Source organism: Saimiri boliviensis, chromosome 11 (genome assembly GCF_048565385.1).
Source record: "Saimiri boliviensis isolate mSaiBol1 chromosome 11, mSaiBol1.pri, whole genome shotgun sequence".
Lineage (NCBI taxonomy): Eukaryota > Metazoa > Chordata > Mammalia > Primates > Cebidae > Saimiri > Saimiri boliviensis.
The window spans coordinates 45,627,703-45,644,664 of record NC_133459.1 but is presented as its reverse complement, the minus strand read 5'-3'; the positions used below and the strand labels follow the sequence as shown (position 1 = coordinate 45,644,664).

At 40.0% G+C, this 16,962-nt stretch overlaps 1 protein-coding gene across 2 annotated transcripts in view; it reads right to left on the bottom strand.

Annotated features, from left to right (window-relative positions):
- Positions 1–16,962, bottom strand: part of CYP4X1 (cytochrome P450 family 4 subfamily X member 1) — a 125,887-nt gene that overhangs the window by 25,450 nt on the left and 83,475 nt on the right. The window contains exon 1 of one of the 2 annotated variants that reach the window (XM_003936874.3): positions 440–802. The exons of the other annotated variant lie outside the window; for it this stretch is intronic. Within the exon in view, the coding sequence (XP_003936923.1) occupies positions 440–616 (177 nt within the window). The 5' untranslated portion in view covers positions 617–802. Of the gene's footprint in view, positions 1–439; positions 803–16,962 lie in introns of those variants that run through there. 2 annotated transcript variants of the gene reach the window in all.

The window sequence follows — 16,962 nt, the reverse complement described above, 5'->3', positions numbered from 1 at the left end:
GTCTGGTTAAAATGGACTAAGGGTGCCAATGATTGTGACCAATGTTGCGTATTTCCTAAAATTAATAAGGTATTTAGAATAACATGCTATTTTTAAAGCAACACGTGGAAGCCTTGGTGAAACAATGAGAGACGGATCTGAGTTACACCGCACTTTGTTTCCATATTCAGGTTCTTGAAATAGCTCTCTCCCAGCCCCCAAAGCTTCCTCTTCAGTGACCTTTCCCTGTGGGGCTGCGGGAAAGCAAGTGTCCACAGCAAGGAAAAATGATGCTGAGAGCCACAAGCCAGGCTGGAGAGGGTCCCCAGGGATGGAAGGAAGCAGCCGCCTCTCTGCCAGGCGGGCTCCTCTGCGGCATCCTCCTCCGCCCCTCCCTCCCCCCTCCTCCCGCCTCCTCCCGCCTCCTCCCGCCTTCTCCCGCCTCCTCCCTCCCCTCTACCTTCTGGTGTCCAAAGAACCAGTGGGTGGGGGGCGTTGGGAAGGGGCGCAGGTCCCGCAGCAGCCGTTGCCTCCGCAGGTAGAGCTTAATGGCCTGGAGCAGCCCCAGGGCCAGGCAGAACACGAAGGCCAGGTAAAAGGGCCGCGCCCAGCGCGTCTCCAGCCAGGAGAATTCCATGGCTCTGCGCAGCCCCGAACGCCCGCGGTCTCCAGGGGCGCGGGAGAGGGTGCGTTTTCTCTCGCCTGGAGCTGGCGCAGGGTCGCGCAGCCCACCCTGTCTCTGAGCCCTCGCGAAGCTCCTGCCTCGAGGGAAGGAGGAAGGGCAGTGGGAGGGGCAGCTCAGGCCTGGAGAGAGGAGGCAGGCGCGCCTGCGGGGTTTCTAGCCGGTTACCAAGGCGCGCACGCTTGGTTTCGGGAGCGTCATCTTTTAAGGCGGACAGTTTTCATTCACGGGATCTGAATTTATATTGTAAAATAATGCCAAAGCTGAAGTCATTGTTTTTCTTTCTTAACACAAATTAATAAACCACTGTGCAAAAGGGTTTCTTTTGCATTCTGCAATTCTACCAAAATTCCCAGGGGCAGAGGTAGGGGGAGGTGTACGATCATTATTCCTTTATCCTGTGGCCGGTCTAGTAGTGTGCAGGTAAATGCTTTACCACTGGTTCCCACCCTGATTCCCAGCGTGTACCAAAACCCACCATAAGCTAGTTCAAGCTGCCCATGCCAGCGCACTGAACACTGAATCGGGAAGGTATGCTCAGTTTTACTATATAATATATTACATATATTATATTACCACTAGATACTAATTCCACTATCCAGCTATAGTCAGGGCCTGCTACATAATTTATGAATCTCAGTGCAAAATGAAAATGTGGGATAAAAACTTTATTAACAATTCTAAGATGACTGAGCATTAAACCGAGCATATGTCCTTCTGGGTTCAGAGCCTGGTGTGGCTGCTCAGGTCCTGTGCCCCTGAAGGGCTGACCCTAGATGCCAGAGAGATAAATAAACTCGAGCACAGGTAACAGAAAAATGTAATAAAAATAATTTGAAAGTGATGGTTTTAGTATTTATAACCTATCAGGTGGTGAACTAGGATCTAACAGGCCTGACTTCCCAAGCTGCTCTCTCCTCCCGCCTCCCTGCCCCAGCAGTCTTTATAGGTATTGTCCACATTTTATTCATTTAGTCATTGATTTAGGCTAAGACAGGCATATGTGAGGTGTTGATTGACAGCCCTGAACAGTAAACCCAATCTCTGCTACAATTTTCTGTTCTCCCTCTCCCACTTACTGCCCCCCCCCCAACCCCCAGCCCTGGCCCCATTCCTTAAGCCTACACTCCACTCTCTGGAGCCACATTTTATTTGGCAGGTAAGTGATTAGGACAGCCTCCAAGGGTGGTGACTTCATCAGGATCAAGCTCGTCCTGGCCCCTTGCATGTTCCATTAAGCCACACACAGCTCCTTCTTCCACAGGCTTCCTACCTTCCAACCCTCAACTAGATGTAGTTATTTGACTGGGTCTCAGAATCCTCTGGCGTACACAGTTTCTTCTGGATAATGCATGGCATTTCAGCTTTTCATATTATTCCTCTATGCCCTGTTCCTTCCCCAAATCATGCAGGTTGTATGGTGGTGGCCCTCATATAGGGCTGAAGACCTCAGATCCAGGCTCTGCCTCGGGGTCCCAGCTGGTTGTGATATCTTGCCTGGTCTGGTCCCTGGGTTCTTCGTGCGACTAAGGAATAGTAGGTGTGGTTGGTGACCTTCTAGTGAGTTCTCTTGGCAGGGTCAGAGCCTGGGAACCCCTTGGCTCACCTAGGCCCACCCAGGTTCTTGCTGGTGGTGTGACTCCCTCTGAGGCTTAGACAGTTCCATGCAGTTACCCCTCTGCTCCATGTCCAGTTGCCCCTGTCCAGCACACTTTTTGCGTTATATCCAGGAGCTTAGAGAGGCTTGAAGGGGTTGAAAGAGGCTTGAAGTTCAGGCCTTCTCTGCCTTACTGCCATTTTCACTCTGGTTTCTCCATGAAAAGACACAAGGTAAAATCCCCAGTGCTCTCAGCTTTCCCTTCACTCTAGCTAAACCCCAATCCCAGGAGTTTAGCCTAGAGGGGAAAAATTAGATACTCTTTTGACCACCCAGCCTCTGCCACTTTTTGCCTCAGTCCACCAAGCTGTGAGAGGTGGATTTTCCCCACAACCTCCATTCCATGTGGTAGAAAATATCCTTGTTATTGCTTGTGTTCTTGCTGCCCCTGGTGGAGAATAAAGTTCTGTAATCTACTCCAACAGGGCATGCTAATGGGAGAGGAAGGAATTTGGAAAATTATTCGGGCCAAAGACTGGTTTTAAAACTTGCTACAACTCAAAAAATATGATTCTGGAGACCCAAAACAGAGCAGTGCCTCCCTCCTTTTTTTTTTTTTTTTTTTTTTCTTTTTTTGCACAAATGTCCACTGAATTGAATTTTCTTGGCTACAGTAGAGGGAATCAGAGACACCAAAAAATATTCCATCAACATGGATAGTGGTGCCTCTAGATGAAAATAAGCCCCGTGAGACTCCCAGAAGGAGGCCTGTGCCTCTCCCAGTGCTCATCTGATGGCTCCTTCCATGTCAGACACAAGAGACAAGAAATGAAGGCCATTGAGAAGCTGTTTCAATCCTACACACAGGCCAAAGAAAACCATATATTTGTCTACAAACAGGGCAGTGCAAGGTAACTAATCTTTGACTGAAATTATAATTCAGTATGGCAACATGTATCTTTGATCCATTAAAATGTAGAAGTATATTATTACTTAATAATAAATGCATTTGAAGAACATGGAATCATGGGGACAAAAATCTAAAAGTTTGTGGAGCTATATCCCAGGATAGCATTGCAGCCCGCCAGTGTGGGATTCCAGAGATTTACAGCTCTCTGGTTTGCTCATGTGCCCAGTTAGTAAACATGGGTGAACACTGACTGTGTCCCAGACCCTGTGCTGGGCACATGCTGGGAGCTCGATGTGCTGGGGAGACAAGGGTCACTTAAGTACTCTCAAGGTAGCTCTCACAGAAAGTGATGCTGACATCCATGCCAGACAAAAGAGAGTAACACAATGTGACCACGCTAGGGGGGATGCAGGTGAGGAGAAAATGTGGGGAAAGTTGTATAGCTGAGGAGATGATTTTATTCATTCATTCATTTACTGAGTATTTATTGTGAAATGACCATGTGCCATGCATCACCCTGAGCACTGGAGTTGTGGCCTTGAACAAAATCAACATGGCCCTGCCTTCATGTGGCTTAGGGTCTAGTGGAGCTGCATCTTAAAACATCAGAAAGTATCTCTAGGTGGACAAGGTGGGAAAGGGCATTCCACATGGTGGAAAAGTGCATGAACAGAGCATAAAATGGCCTGAGCTAACTGGATTGTGGGAGTTCTTTAGCGTGGCTGGAGCTTCAAGTGTCAGTGAGAAGGATGGTGCTAGAACACACATAGGGTGAAAGTCAGACCATGAGAGCTTGGTAGGCCCAGTTAAAAAATTCAGACTTTACTTAAGGCCATGGGAATCCCCTGAAAGGATTTAAGGTGGAAAATGAAATAGTTAAGTAGTAGATTATTCTGAAAGCTACCTGAAATATAATGACAGCTAAATATTTATTATATTCTCAGTAAGTACCAAGTAATTCTAAGTAAATTCTAAAGGAATTTACATGCACTTAGTTATTTCCTCCTCAGAATAATCAAGGTAGATGCTACCATTATCTCATTTTACCTATATAAAAACTGAGACACAGATTATGTAACTTGCCCAGGGACATCAGAGAGTAAAAAATGGGGTCAGGATTTGAATCTAGGCAGTCTACTTCTAGGTTCTGAGACCTTAACATTTATGAGAATAAATTGGGATGGGAAAGGTAGTGATAAGACTGGAAGTAGGGAGACCAGGTCTGATGCTATTGCAATATTCAGATAAGATAGGATGGTGGCCTGGACTGCGGTGATACAGTGGTGTGGCAGGCCAGGTCTCACTAACACAGGCCTCCATAACAACTGTTTCAGTACTGACTGAATGGTTACGTTAAATATTAGAAACTGATAGAGCCAGTGCCTTTCTACAAAGACTGGAATGTAACAAAAACCCACCAAGAGTTTTACCTAGGCCTTTCTGGCAAAGCCTGACAAGATAATGAAGAAATTCTTATCAGGACTCATTTAGGATTAAACAAATTTTATTGGGAGTCTGAAGAAACTCTCCAGGCCACCACAAACAAGTTTATTTGGGGGGTCTGAAGAAACTTCCCAAACCTCCATGATTTAACAGTAGACAAGATAAGGGTAATTACCCCAGAACCTGGACCCATTTAGATTAAGTAAATTTACAGAAGCTCCAGAGGAAGGTCTTCAAACTCAGATCCTAGTTATAGATTAAAATAAGTTAATCACATATGTCTTTAGATAAATGCACACTTACACATAGACATAGCTAAGAAGGTATGTAAGCTCTGAAAAAAAACTTTGTAATTTTGAATGTGATATTTCCTAGGCCTTCTCTCTATAACCAGTTACAAAAATAAAAACTCTCTCCCTGCCCAGTTCATTTGCATCTCATTACTGGGCTGCAAGAATAAGCAGTCTGACACTTGGTTTGGTCTGGGAACAAATTTGGTGAGCCAGCCAGAAGCCACCAGGACAGTGGTGTTTTCAACACTCAGCAGCTTGTGATGAAACAGTCTTCAGGAGGTTCCCAGCAGCTGCTGGGTGAGCTTTTCCCAGGAATTCCTCCTGAGGGTTGTCCTATGTGCAAAATTGCATGTCCCTCCCACTATATGGGAAGAATCGAGATCAGGAGTGGACAGACTCAAAGAGTGAGTTAACTGGATTGTATACCAACAGCCTATTGGTTTTCCATATGGGCTTGCTAAGCTGTTGTCTGGTACTGCCAGGGGAGCAATAAGGCTTGTTCATACACACACTTTGCGTTTTGGATAAGATCAGGTTTTGAACTGGTTTTGAGTTTGTTCTGCCTGAATGCTCTCCTCCTCGTGTTTGTCCAAAACGTCTCTACTTTGTATATCTGCCTTGTTGCTTTTGATACCTTGTAAACTTGAATATGGGAGGTGTCAGGTCCATCCCTGCTGGGAGCCCTCTGTGATGGAAAGAGAATTTTTTAAAGGAGCTCAATGGTTAAAAGTCAGCTTAATTAAAAGCTAGCATCTAAGATGTGTGCATGTGTGTGTGCACATGCGTGTGTTTGTATTAAAAGGCCTTCATGTTTTTGTTTTTTTCTCTCCTCGGACCTTGTCTTTTTTGAGCCGGAGTTTTTTCTACTCAGTTGCCTGAATTATCCATTAATAGCTGTTGCAACAGAGGTTACTCTTGGATTTGTTTTTTTAAAAGTTGTCATTTAGACACTTAGAAAAGTCTTTGTTTGAAAAAAAAAAAAAAATGTAGTGCCCTGTAAAAGCATCATGTGGTCTAGTCTCATAATAATTCTTTTTTTTTTTTTGAAAACCCAAGATTCAGTGTGGGCTCTGCCCAGAGTTAAAAGATAGGCAGCCTCTGTCTAAATAAAAGTGGTCTCCTTATACAGTCTGATAACAGATTTCTATGATTTTATGTTTGATCTGGCATCCACCTTTAATCTTCCTCTAGCACCAGCAGGCTTTTTCTCCCTGTACCTTGAGATGTAGATCTTGACATCTGATTTTTCACCTACGAGTTGTTTTCTTCGATATGCAGATTTGCAACTATTTAGCTGAAAATTTTAGGTAATAAACCAAGTTATCAAGAGTTTGCAAGGCTAAAATAAAGGAGGTCTTAAGAATCTATAAAATGTACTTCTATTGTCATGCCTAATATATCTATGTATTTATGTGTTGTATACACAATGTTTCACTACTGATACTATAAAAATGCTCTAATTAATTTCACTACTGATACTATAAAAATGCTCTTAAGGAAAATTAAAAGTGCTTAAATCAAATACTTTAACAGAAAAAAAGACTAGTCAAATGCTTTTTCAACTTTATGTGACTTAAGTAAAATTTTTAATAAATAAGATGACTTTAAAAGTATTGGTAAAGTAATAATAGAAATGTCTCAAGAACTGCCAGCATACATTTTTGTTTGCATTTATTGGTCAAGAAACTTTAGGCTTATCCATACCAAATACTATAAGGTGTCAATATTTGACATAGAAGTTACAAAACCATAAACTTAGCCCCAAACAGAATAATTTTTGCCTGTGTAATTTTTATTAGATAAAACATTAATGTTGGTTTAATGAAATAGCTACAACAGAAATTATTTAGTAAAATGCTATAACTTCTAATCTTGTGGGTTTTGACAGTCTAGTCCACAGGCATGAAGGAGGTTTCTTCTGGGAAATGACTGTTATCATCTTTGTTTCAAAGCTAAATATAAACTAAGTTAATGAACAAGAACTGCTTAGAGATTAGAAGCAAGATGAAGTCAGTTAGGTCAGAACTTTTTCACTGTCTCAGTTAATTTTGCAATGGCAGTTTCATAACCTTAAAAATGGCTAGCACAGTTTTCATAAATAATCTAAGTAAACAAATAAATAATTAGGTAAATGTAATGGGATCAAAACTCAAAGTTGTCATAATTTAGAATCTAAAATTATATTAAATCAAATATTAAATGTTTATTTGGGTATTTTCCAATAAAATACATTGTGGGAAAACATTCTTTCTAAAATTGTGTCCCTTTTATTTATTTATTCATTTAATTATACGTTCTGGGGTACCTGTGCAGAACATGCAGGTGTGTTACATATGTATACGTGTGCCATGGTGGTTTGCTGTGCCCATCAACTTCATTAGGTATTTCTCCTAATGCTGTCTCTCCCCTTGCCCCCCACCCCCTGACAGGCCCCGGTGTGTGATGTTCCCCTCCCTGTGTCCATGTGTTCTCATTGTTCAATTCCCACTTAAACTGTGCAGTGTTTGGTTTTCTGTTCTTGTGTTAGTTTGCTGAAAATGATGGTTTCCAGCTTCATCCATGGCCCCGCAAAGGACATGAACTCACCCTTTTTTATGGCTGCATAGTATTCCATGGTGTATATGTGCCACATTTTCATTATCTAGTCTATCACTGATGGGCATTTGGGTTGGTTCCAAGTCTTTGCTATTGTGAATAATGCTGCAAAAAACACATGTGTGCATGTGTCTTTATAGTAAAATAATTTATAATTCTTCGGGTATTTACTCAATAATAGGATTGCTGGGTCAAATGGTATTTCTAGTTCTAGATCCTTGAGGAATCGCCACACTGTCTTCCACAATGGTTGAACTAATCTACACTCCCACCAACAGTGTAAAAGCATTCCTATTTCTTCACATCCTCTCCAGCATGAGTTGCTTTTTGACTTTTTAATGATAGCCATTCTAACTGGTGTGAGATGATATCTCATCATGGTTTGAGTTGCATTTCTCTAATGACCAATGATGATGAGCTTTTTTTTGTATGTTTGTTGACTGCATAAATGTCTTCTTTTGAGAAGTGTCTTGCCCACTAGGATTGTTTGCTTTTTCTTGTAAATTTGTTGAGGTTCTTTGTAGATTTTGGATATTAGACCTTTGTCAGATGGATAGATTGCAAAAATTTTCTCCCTTTTTGTAGGTTGCATGTTCACTCTGATGATAGTTTATTTTGCTGTGCAGAAGCTCTTTAGTTTAATTAGGTCCCATTTGTCAATTTTGTCTTTTGTTGCCATTGCTTTTGGTGTTTTAGTCATTAAGTCTTTGCCTATGCCTATGTTCTGAATGGTATTGCCTAGGTTTTCTTCTAGGGTTTTTATAATTTTAGGTCTTATGTTTAAGTCTTTAATCCATCATAAGTTAATTTTTGAATAAGGTGTAAAGAAGGGATCCAGTTTCAGTTTTCTGCAGATGGCCAGCCAGTATTTCCAAAACCATTTATTAAATAGGAAATCTTTTTTCATTGCTGGTTTTATCAAGTTTGTCAAAGATCAGATGGTTGCAGGTGTGTGGTGTTATTTCTGAGACCTCTATTCTGTTGCATTGGTCTGTATATCTGTTTTGGTACCAGTACCATGCTGTTTTGGTTACTGTAGCCTTGTAGTATAGTTTGAAGTCAGGTAGGGTGATGCCTTCAGCTTTGTTTTGTTGTTGTTATTGATTTGTTTTGTTTCTTGTTTTGCTTAGATTGTCTTGGCTATGTGGGATCTTTTTGGATCCATATGAAATTTAAAGAAGTTTTTTTCCAATTATAGGAAGAAAGACAATGGTAACTTGATGGGGATAGCATTGAATCTATAAATTACTTTGGGCAGTATTGTCATTTTCACAATATTGATTCTTACTATCCATGAGTATAGAATGTTTTTCCTTTTTTTTTTTTTTCTTCTTGTCCTCTCTTATTTCCTTGAGCAGTTGTTTGTAGTTCTTCTTGAAGAGGTTCTTCATATCCCTTGTTAGTTGTATTCCTAGGTATTTTATTCTCTTTGTAGCAATTGTGAATGGGAGTTCACTCATAATTTGGCTGTTTGTCTATTATTGAGGAATAGGAATGCTTATGATTTTTGCACATTGATTTTGTATCCTGAGACTTTGCTGAAGTTGATTATCTGCTTAAGGGGATTTTGTGGTGAGACAATGGGGTTTTCTAAATATACGATCTTGTCACCTGCAAACAGAGACAATTTGACTTCCGCTTTTCCTCTCTGAATACCCTTTATTTCTTTCTCTTGCCTGATTGCCTTGGCCAGAACTTCCAATACTACGTTGAATAGGAGTGGTGAGAGAGGGCATCCTTGACTAGTGCTGGTTTTCAAAGGGAATGCTCCAGCTTTTGTCCTTTCAGTAAGATACTGGCTGTGGGTTTGTTATAAACAGCTCTGATTAATTGGAGATATGTTCCATCAATACCTAGTTTCTTGAGATTTTTTAGCATGAAGGTTGGTTGAATTTTATGGAAGGCCTTTTCTGCATCTATTGAGATAATCATGTGTTTTTTGTCATTGGTCCTGTTTACGTGATGGATTGCATTTATTGATTCGAGTATGTTGAACCACCACTGCATCCCAGAGATGAAGCTGACTAGATTGTGGTGGATAAGGTTTTGGTTTGCTAGTATTTTATTGAGGATTTTTGCATCAATACTCATCAGAAATATTGGTCTGAAATTTGTTGTTGTTATTGTTGTTGTGTCTCTGCCAAGTTTTGGTACCAGGATGATACTGGCTTCATAAAATGAGTTAGGGAGGATTCCCTCTTTTTCTATTGCATGGAGTAGTTTCAGAAGGAATGGTACCAACTACTCTTTGTACCTTTGGTAGAATTCAGCTGTAAATCCATCTGCTCCTGGACTTCTTTTGGTTGGTAGGCTATTAATTACTCCCTCAATTTCAGAACTTGTGACTGGTCTATTCAGGGATTTGACTTCTTCCTGGTTTAGACTTGTGAGGGTGCATGTGTCCAGGAATTTATTCATTTTTTTATAGACTTTCTAGTGTGTTTGCTTATAGGTGTTTATAGTATTCTCTGATAGTAGTTTGTATTTCTGTGGGATCAGTGGTGATATCCCCTTTATCATTTTTTATTGCATCTATTTGTTTCTTCTCTCTTTTCTTCTTCATTAGTCTGGCTAGCAGTCTATCTGTTTTGTTGATCTTTTCAAAAACACCAGCTCCTGGATTCATTGGTATTTTTTTAGAGTTTTTTTGTGTGTCTCTATATCCTTCAGTTCTGCTCTAATCTAAGTTATTTCTTGTCTTCTGCTAGCTTTTGAATTTGTTTGCTCTTGCTTCTCTAGTTCTTTAAATTGTAATGTTAGGGTATTGATTTTAGATCTTTCTTTCTTTCTCTTATGAGCATTTAGCGCTATACATTTCCCTCTAAACACTGCTTTAGCTGTTTCCCAGAGATTCTGATATACTTTGTCTTTGTTTTCATTGGTTTCAAAAAGCTTATTTAATTTCTGCTTTAATTTAGTTATTTACCCACTGGCCATTCAGGAGTAGGTGGTTTAGTTTCCATGTAGTTGTGTGGGATTGAGTGAGTTTCTTAATCCTAAATTCAAATTTGATCACCCTGTGGTCTGAGAGACTGTTTGTTATGATTTCTTTTCTTTTGCATTTGCTGAGGAGTGTTTTACTTCCAATTATTTAGTCAATTTTAGAGTAAATGTGACATGGTGCTAGGACTGTATAGTTGGTTGATTTGGGGTAGATAGTTCTGTAGATGTCTACTAGGTCCACTTGGTCCTGAGCTGAGTTCAAGTCCTAAATATCCGTGTTACTTTCCTGTCTTGATAATCTATCTAATATTGACAGTGTGGTGTTAAAATCTCCTACTATCATTTTTTGGGAGTCTAAGTCTCTTTGTAGGTCTGCTTTATGAATCTGGTGCTCCTGTATTGGCTGCATATATATTTAGGATAGTTAGCTCTTCTTGTCACATTGATCTCTTTAGCATATATAATGCCCTTATTTGTCTCTTTTGATTTTTGTTGGTTTGAAGTCTGTTTTATTAGAGACTAGGATTGCAACCTCTACTTTTTTTTCTTGCTTTCCATTGGCTTAGTAAATCTTCCTCCATCCCTTTATTTTGAGCCTATGTGTGTCTTTGCACGTTACATGGGTCTCCTGAGCACACTGATGGGTCTTGACTCTTTATTCAATTTGCCAGTCTGTGTCTTTTCATTGGGGCATTTAGCCCATTTGCATTTAAGGTTAATATTGTTATGTGTAAATCTGATCCTGTCAGTATAATGCTAGCTGGTTATTTTGTTTGTTAATTGATTCAGTTTCTTTATGGTGTCAATGATTTTACAATTTGGTATGCTTTTGCAGTGGCTGGTACCGATTGTTCTTTTCTATGTTTAATGCTTCTTTCAGGAGCTGTCGTAAGACAGGCCTGGTGGTAACAAAATCTCTCCGCATTTGCTTGTCTGGAAAGTATTTTATTCCTCATTAAGTTAGGAAACTTAAGTTGGGCTGTATATAAAATTCTGGGTTGAAAATTCTCTTTTTTTAAGAATGTTGAATATTGGCCCCCTCTCTCTTCTGGTTTGTAGGGTTTCTGCAGAGAGATTCATTGTTAGTCTAATGAGCTTCCCTTGTGGGTAACCCAATCCTCCTCTCTGGATGCCCTTACAATTTTTTTCCTTCATTTCAACCTTGGCAAATCTGATGACTATGTGTCTTGGGGCTGCTCTTCTTGAGGAGTATCTTTGTGGTGTTCTCTGTATTTCCTGAATTTGAATGTTGTCCTATCTTGCTGGGTTGGGGAAGTTCACCTAAATAATATCCTTAAGAGTGTCTTCCAACTTGGTTTCATCCTCCCCATCACTTTCAGGTGCACCAATCAAATGTAGGTTTCGTCTTTTCACATAGTCCTATGTTTATGGGAGGCTTTGCTCATTCCTTTTTATTCTTCTTTCTCAAATCTTGTCTTCACACTTTATTAAGTTGATCTTCAGTCTTTGACATCCTGTCTTCTGCTTGATTGATTTGGCAATTAATACTTGTGTATGCTTCACTAAATTCTCATGCTGTGTTTTTCCACTCCATCAGTTCTTTTATTTTCTTCTATAAACTGGATGTTCTAGTTATCATTTCTCTAACCTTTTTTCAAGGTTCTTAGCTTCCTCGCAATGGGTTAGAACATGCTCCTTTAGCTTGGAGGAGTTTGTTATTACCCATCTTCTGAAGCCCAAATTCATTCTCTGTCCAGTTTTGTTCCCTTGCTGGTCAGGAAGTGTGATCCTTTGGAGGAGAAGAGGCATTCCGATTTTGTAATTTTCAGCCTTTTTTTGCACTGGCTTCTCCCCATCTTCGTGGATTTATCTACCTTTGGTCTTTGATATTGGTGCCCTTGAATGGGGTTTCTGAGTGGACATCCTTTTTGTTTGTATTGATGATTTTAATTTCTGTTTTTTAGTTCTCCTTCTAACAGTCAGGACCCTCTGCTGCAGATCTGCTGGAGTTTTCTGGAGGTCAACTCCAGACCCTGTTGGCCTGTGTATCACCAGCAGAGCCTGCAGAACAGCAAAGATTGCTGCCTGTCCCTTCCTCTGGAAGCTTCTTCCCAGAGGGACACCCACCACATGCCAGCCAGAGCTCTCCTGCATGATGTGCTGTCAGCCTCTGCTGGGAGATATCTTCCAGTCAGGAGACATGGGGGTCACAGACCCACTTGAGGAGGCAGTCTAATCCTTAGAGCTCAAGTAGAGCTCAAGTAACCCAAGTAGAGCTCGAGTGCTGTGATTGAAGAGCCACTGCACAGAGCTGGCAGGCAGGGACATTTAAGTCTGCTGAAGCTGTTTCAGGGGCACGTCTGCCAGAAACTCTTGTCTAGCAAGAGGGTTCCAACCTGGATAGGGGTGTGTGTGGAAGGACAGAAAGATAGAAAGACGGGGTCTGGAGGACTGAGAAGACTATGCTTCACCAGCAAGTTTATTGTGCTCAGGGTCGACTTAAATACACTATTTTTGGGTACCTGCTTAAATCAGCTAAATGCATAGTTTCATGAGATAAGGGGAACAGAAAGTCTTAAAGTATTAAAACAAGTTACAGCATCATCAAAGGGGCATAATAGAAAGATCAGATATACAATGAAACCAAGTAGGTGGGTCTCAATATACAATGAAAAGGTCAACTAGATAATCAAACTAAGCCAGTGACTTGATATCTTAACAAGAAGTTAGTCATTACTATCTTAGGAGATTAGTAAAAGTAATCACATGTTTGCTGACAAAGAACTAAGTTAAAAGACACAATGCATCTTATGACCGCATGACCATCTGGCAATTGTCCGTAAATGCTTATCTTTTGACATAAGTCTCTTTTCTGTTCCTACTTCCTCGTAGCTTGACTCCCCCAATTGGAGACTCTGTATCGGGGCTCAAGCCCACCGTATCGTGTAGCCCAATTTATGAGGGGCTCCACACGGGAGCATTCCCCACAAAGCTGTGCCCACAGCTGCCACTTTCCCCAGGTGCTCTGTCCCGGGGAGATGGGAGTTTTATCTATAAGCCTCTGACTAGGGAGGCTGCCTTTGTTTTCACTGATGCCCTGCCCAGAGAGGAGGAATCTAGAGAGACAGTCTGGCTACAACAGCTTTGCTGAGCTGCAGAGGGCTCCACCCAGTTGGAACTTCCTGGTGGCTTTGTTTACATTGTGTGGGTAAAACCACCTACTCAAGCCTCAGTAATGGTGGTATCCCTCCCCCTCTAGTCTCCAGTGTCTCAGGTTGACTTCAGACTTCTAGACTGGCAGTGAGAATTTTAAGTCAATGGGATCTTAGGTTGCTGGGCTCTGTGGAGGTGGGATCTGCTGAGCTAGACCACTTGGCTCCCTAACTTCAACCCCTTTTCCAGGGGAGTGAATGGTTCTGTTTTGCTGTTGTTCCAGGTGCCACTGTAGTATGAAAAAAAAAAAAAGACTCCTGTAGCTAGCTCAGTGTCTGTCTAAACAGTTGCCCAATTTTGTTGCTGTAGGCACCCAAAGGAATCTACTGGTTTGTGGGAAGCAAAGACTATGGTAAAAGCATAATATCTGGGGCAGGGTGCCCCATTCCTTATGGCACAGTCCCTCATGGCTTCCTTTGGCTATGGGAGAGAGTTCCCCAACTCCTTGCCCTTCCTGGGCTAGGCGACACCCCACCCTGTTTCAGCTCACCCTCTGTGGGCTACACTCACTGTTTAACCAGTCCCAATGAGAGGAGCCAGGTACCTCAGTTGGAAATGGAGAAATGACCCATCTTCTTCATTGATCTCACTGAGAGCTGCAGACTGGAGCTGTTCCTATACAGCCATCTTGCTAGGTCTTTTCTGACTTAACTTTGACACCAATCATGTGAGGATTTGTGGGACAACAGTGCCAATTGTATCTCTTTTTAAAGGTAAATAATTTTTGTCAAATTCAAATTTTATTTAAAGTTAATATATAAAACAAAGTAAAAGGAACCAGGAAATAAATGATACAAAGTTATAAAAATAAAAATGCATTTTTAATTAAAAAAAACTTAAAGAAAAATAATTTTATGTGGAAGAGAATCTTGCATGGTAAATTTAATCCTAGAATAAAATGACAGGTTGTTTAGAAAGAGGGATGGTTAGAACAAGTCAAAAAGTCCAAGCATGACACAGATGGCCTGTGTAAGTCATGAAAGAATTTATGTAGGGGAATTTATGTCAAGTTGTTGTACAATGTAAAGGCAATTAGGCCTCCTAAATGCTTCATGAAATGTCACTATGACTCTTAACTGTATAACTTTCCTGCTTAAGGGTAGGTAAGATCTTATACACATTGAGTTAGATACTGGAAAGAGTCAGACCTTATCTGCACTCCTCTCTGGGTCCTAGACTCCACACCTAGTACATAAAATCCCAAACTTACCAACGTTTTCACAAAAGTAAAGGTTGCTAAGAGTTAACAGTGTAACATGTACTTGACACTACTGAAAAAAACAGTTTTCCATACAAGATGTGTAAGAAAAGTAGAATATACTTTTGGGAAAAGGTTATAAGAAAGTGTGGAAATGTGGATTTTTGCCTAAATTAAAGGTTAAAGGATTGTTTTAAGTTAGATAAAGCTAAAGGTTTAAGCAAGTTGTAGAAATTTTATTTGAGAAAATAAATTTTTTTTTTATTTGAGAAAATTAATTGTAAAACAAATTCTGTCTGTAAACCTAATGGCTAATGTTAAAACAGTATTATTTAGTTTTTACATAAATTGAAAATTAAAATAAAAGCACAACAGGTTTCTTGTAGAACATTAACCTGATTTTTAACAAAAAATCTTTTGTAAAGAATTATAAAACATTTTCATAAATCTTACCATATGGTCAAACATTAAAATTGGGTAAATATGCCTGTAAGTTTTTATTATAAATTGGGCTTAACATTAATATTTCCCTAATGTAAAGGTAAAATTTGGCTTATTTGATATAAAAACTATACAGGCTTCTGCACCGCAAAAGAAACAGTCATTAGAGTGAATTGGCAACCAACAGAATGGGAAAAAAATTTGCAATCTACCCATCTGACAAAGAGCTAATATCCAGAATCTACAAAGAACTAAAACAGATTTACAAGAAAAAAAACAAACAAGCCCATTCAAAAGTGGGTGAAGGATATGAGCAGACACTTTACAAAAGAAGACATACATGAGGCCAACAAACATATGAAAAAATGCTCATCATCACTGGTCATTAGAGAAATGCAAATCAAAACCACATTGAGATACCATCTCACAACACTTAGAATGGCAATTTTTAAAAAGTCTGGAGACAACAGATGCTGGAGAGGATGTGGAGAAATAGGGACACTTTTACACTGTTGGTGGGAGTGTAAATTAGTTCAATCATTGTGGAAGATAGTGTGGCGATTCCTCAAGGACCTAGATATAGAAATTACATTTGACCCAGCAATCCCATTACTGGGTATATATCCAAAGGATTATAAATTGTTCTACTATAAGGACACATGCACATGTATGTTCATTGCAGCACTGTTTACAGTAGCGAAGACCTGGAACCAACCCAAATGCCCATCAATGATAGACTGGACAGGGAAAATGCGGCACATATACACCATGGAATATTATGCAGCCATCAAAAATGATGAGTTTGTGTCCTTTGTAGGAACATGGATGAAACTGGAAACCATCATTTTCAGCAAACTGACACAAGAACAGAAAATCAAACACCACATATTCTCACTCATAGGTGGGTGTTGAACAATGAGAACATATGGACACAGGGAGGGGAGCATCATACACTGGGTTCTGTCAGGGGGAAATAGGGGAGGGACAGCAGGAGGTGGGGAGTTGGGGAGAGATAGCATGGGGAGAAATGCTAGATATAGGTGAAGGGGAGGAAGGCAGCAAATCACACTGCCATGTGTGTACCTATGCAACAATCTTGCATGGCCTTCACATGTACCCCAATACCTAAAATTCAATTTTAAAAATCACACACACAAAAAAATTAATAAAATAAAAACTATATAGGAAGTATTGTCAAATATAAAATGGTGTTTGGCTTTTTGTGGCTATTTTGTATAAATATGTTATTGGTATGTATTCCAAGTTATGGGAAACTTATATAATTCTGCTTAATCTTAGTGAATATTATCAGTAATAATTATACTTGTTATGTTAAATTATTGTGTGCCACAGAGGTAACAGATTTCCTGTCTTTAACAATGGCTACTCTAAAACTTGTTGTCATCCATAAACAATTGTTGTCTTGTCTAGGTCTTCCTTTAGAAAGTGGTTTTATAATCAGCAATAAAGCTCTAACAGGTGCTGTTGAATGCAGGTTTCTGATAACTTGGGAAACTGCAATATCCGAATAGAGGAAAAATGTTCAGAACTCTTGAAGAGATAAAATGTTCATTGATATCAAGCAGAACAGGAACTAACTGCATAAACTAAATAAAATACTGAAGTGATCTTTTTGACTTTTTTCTTAAAACGTTGTTGATCCTTTGTTTTGCTTTTCCGAGTCAAGGAAACCTTTCTTTCGATTTA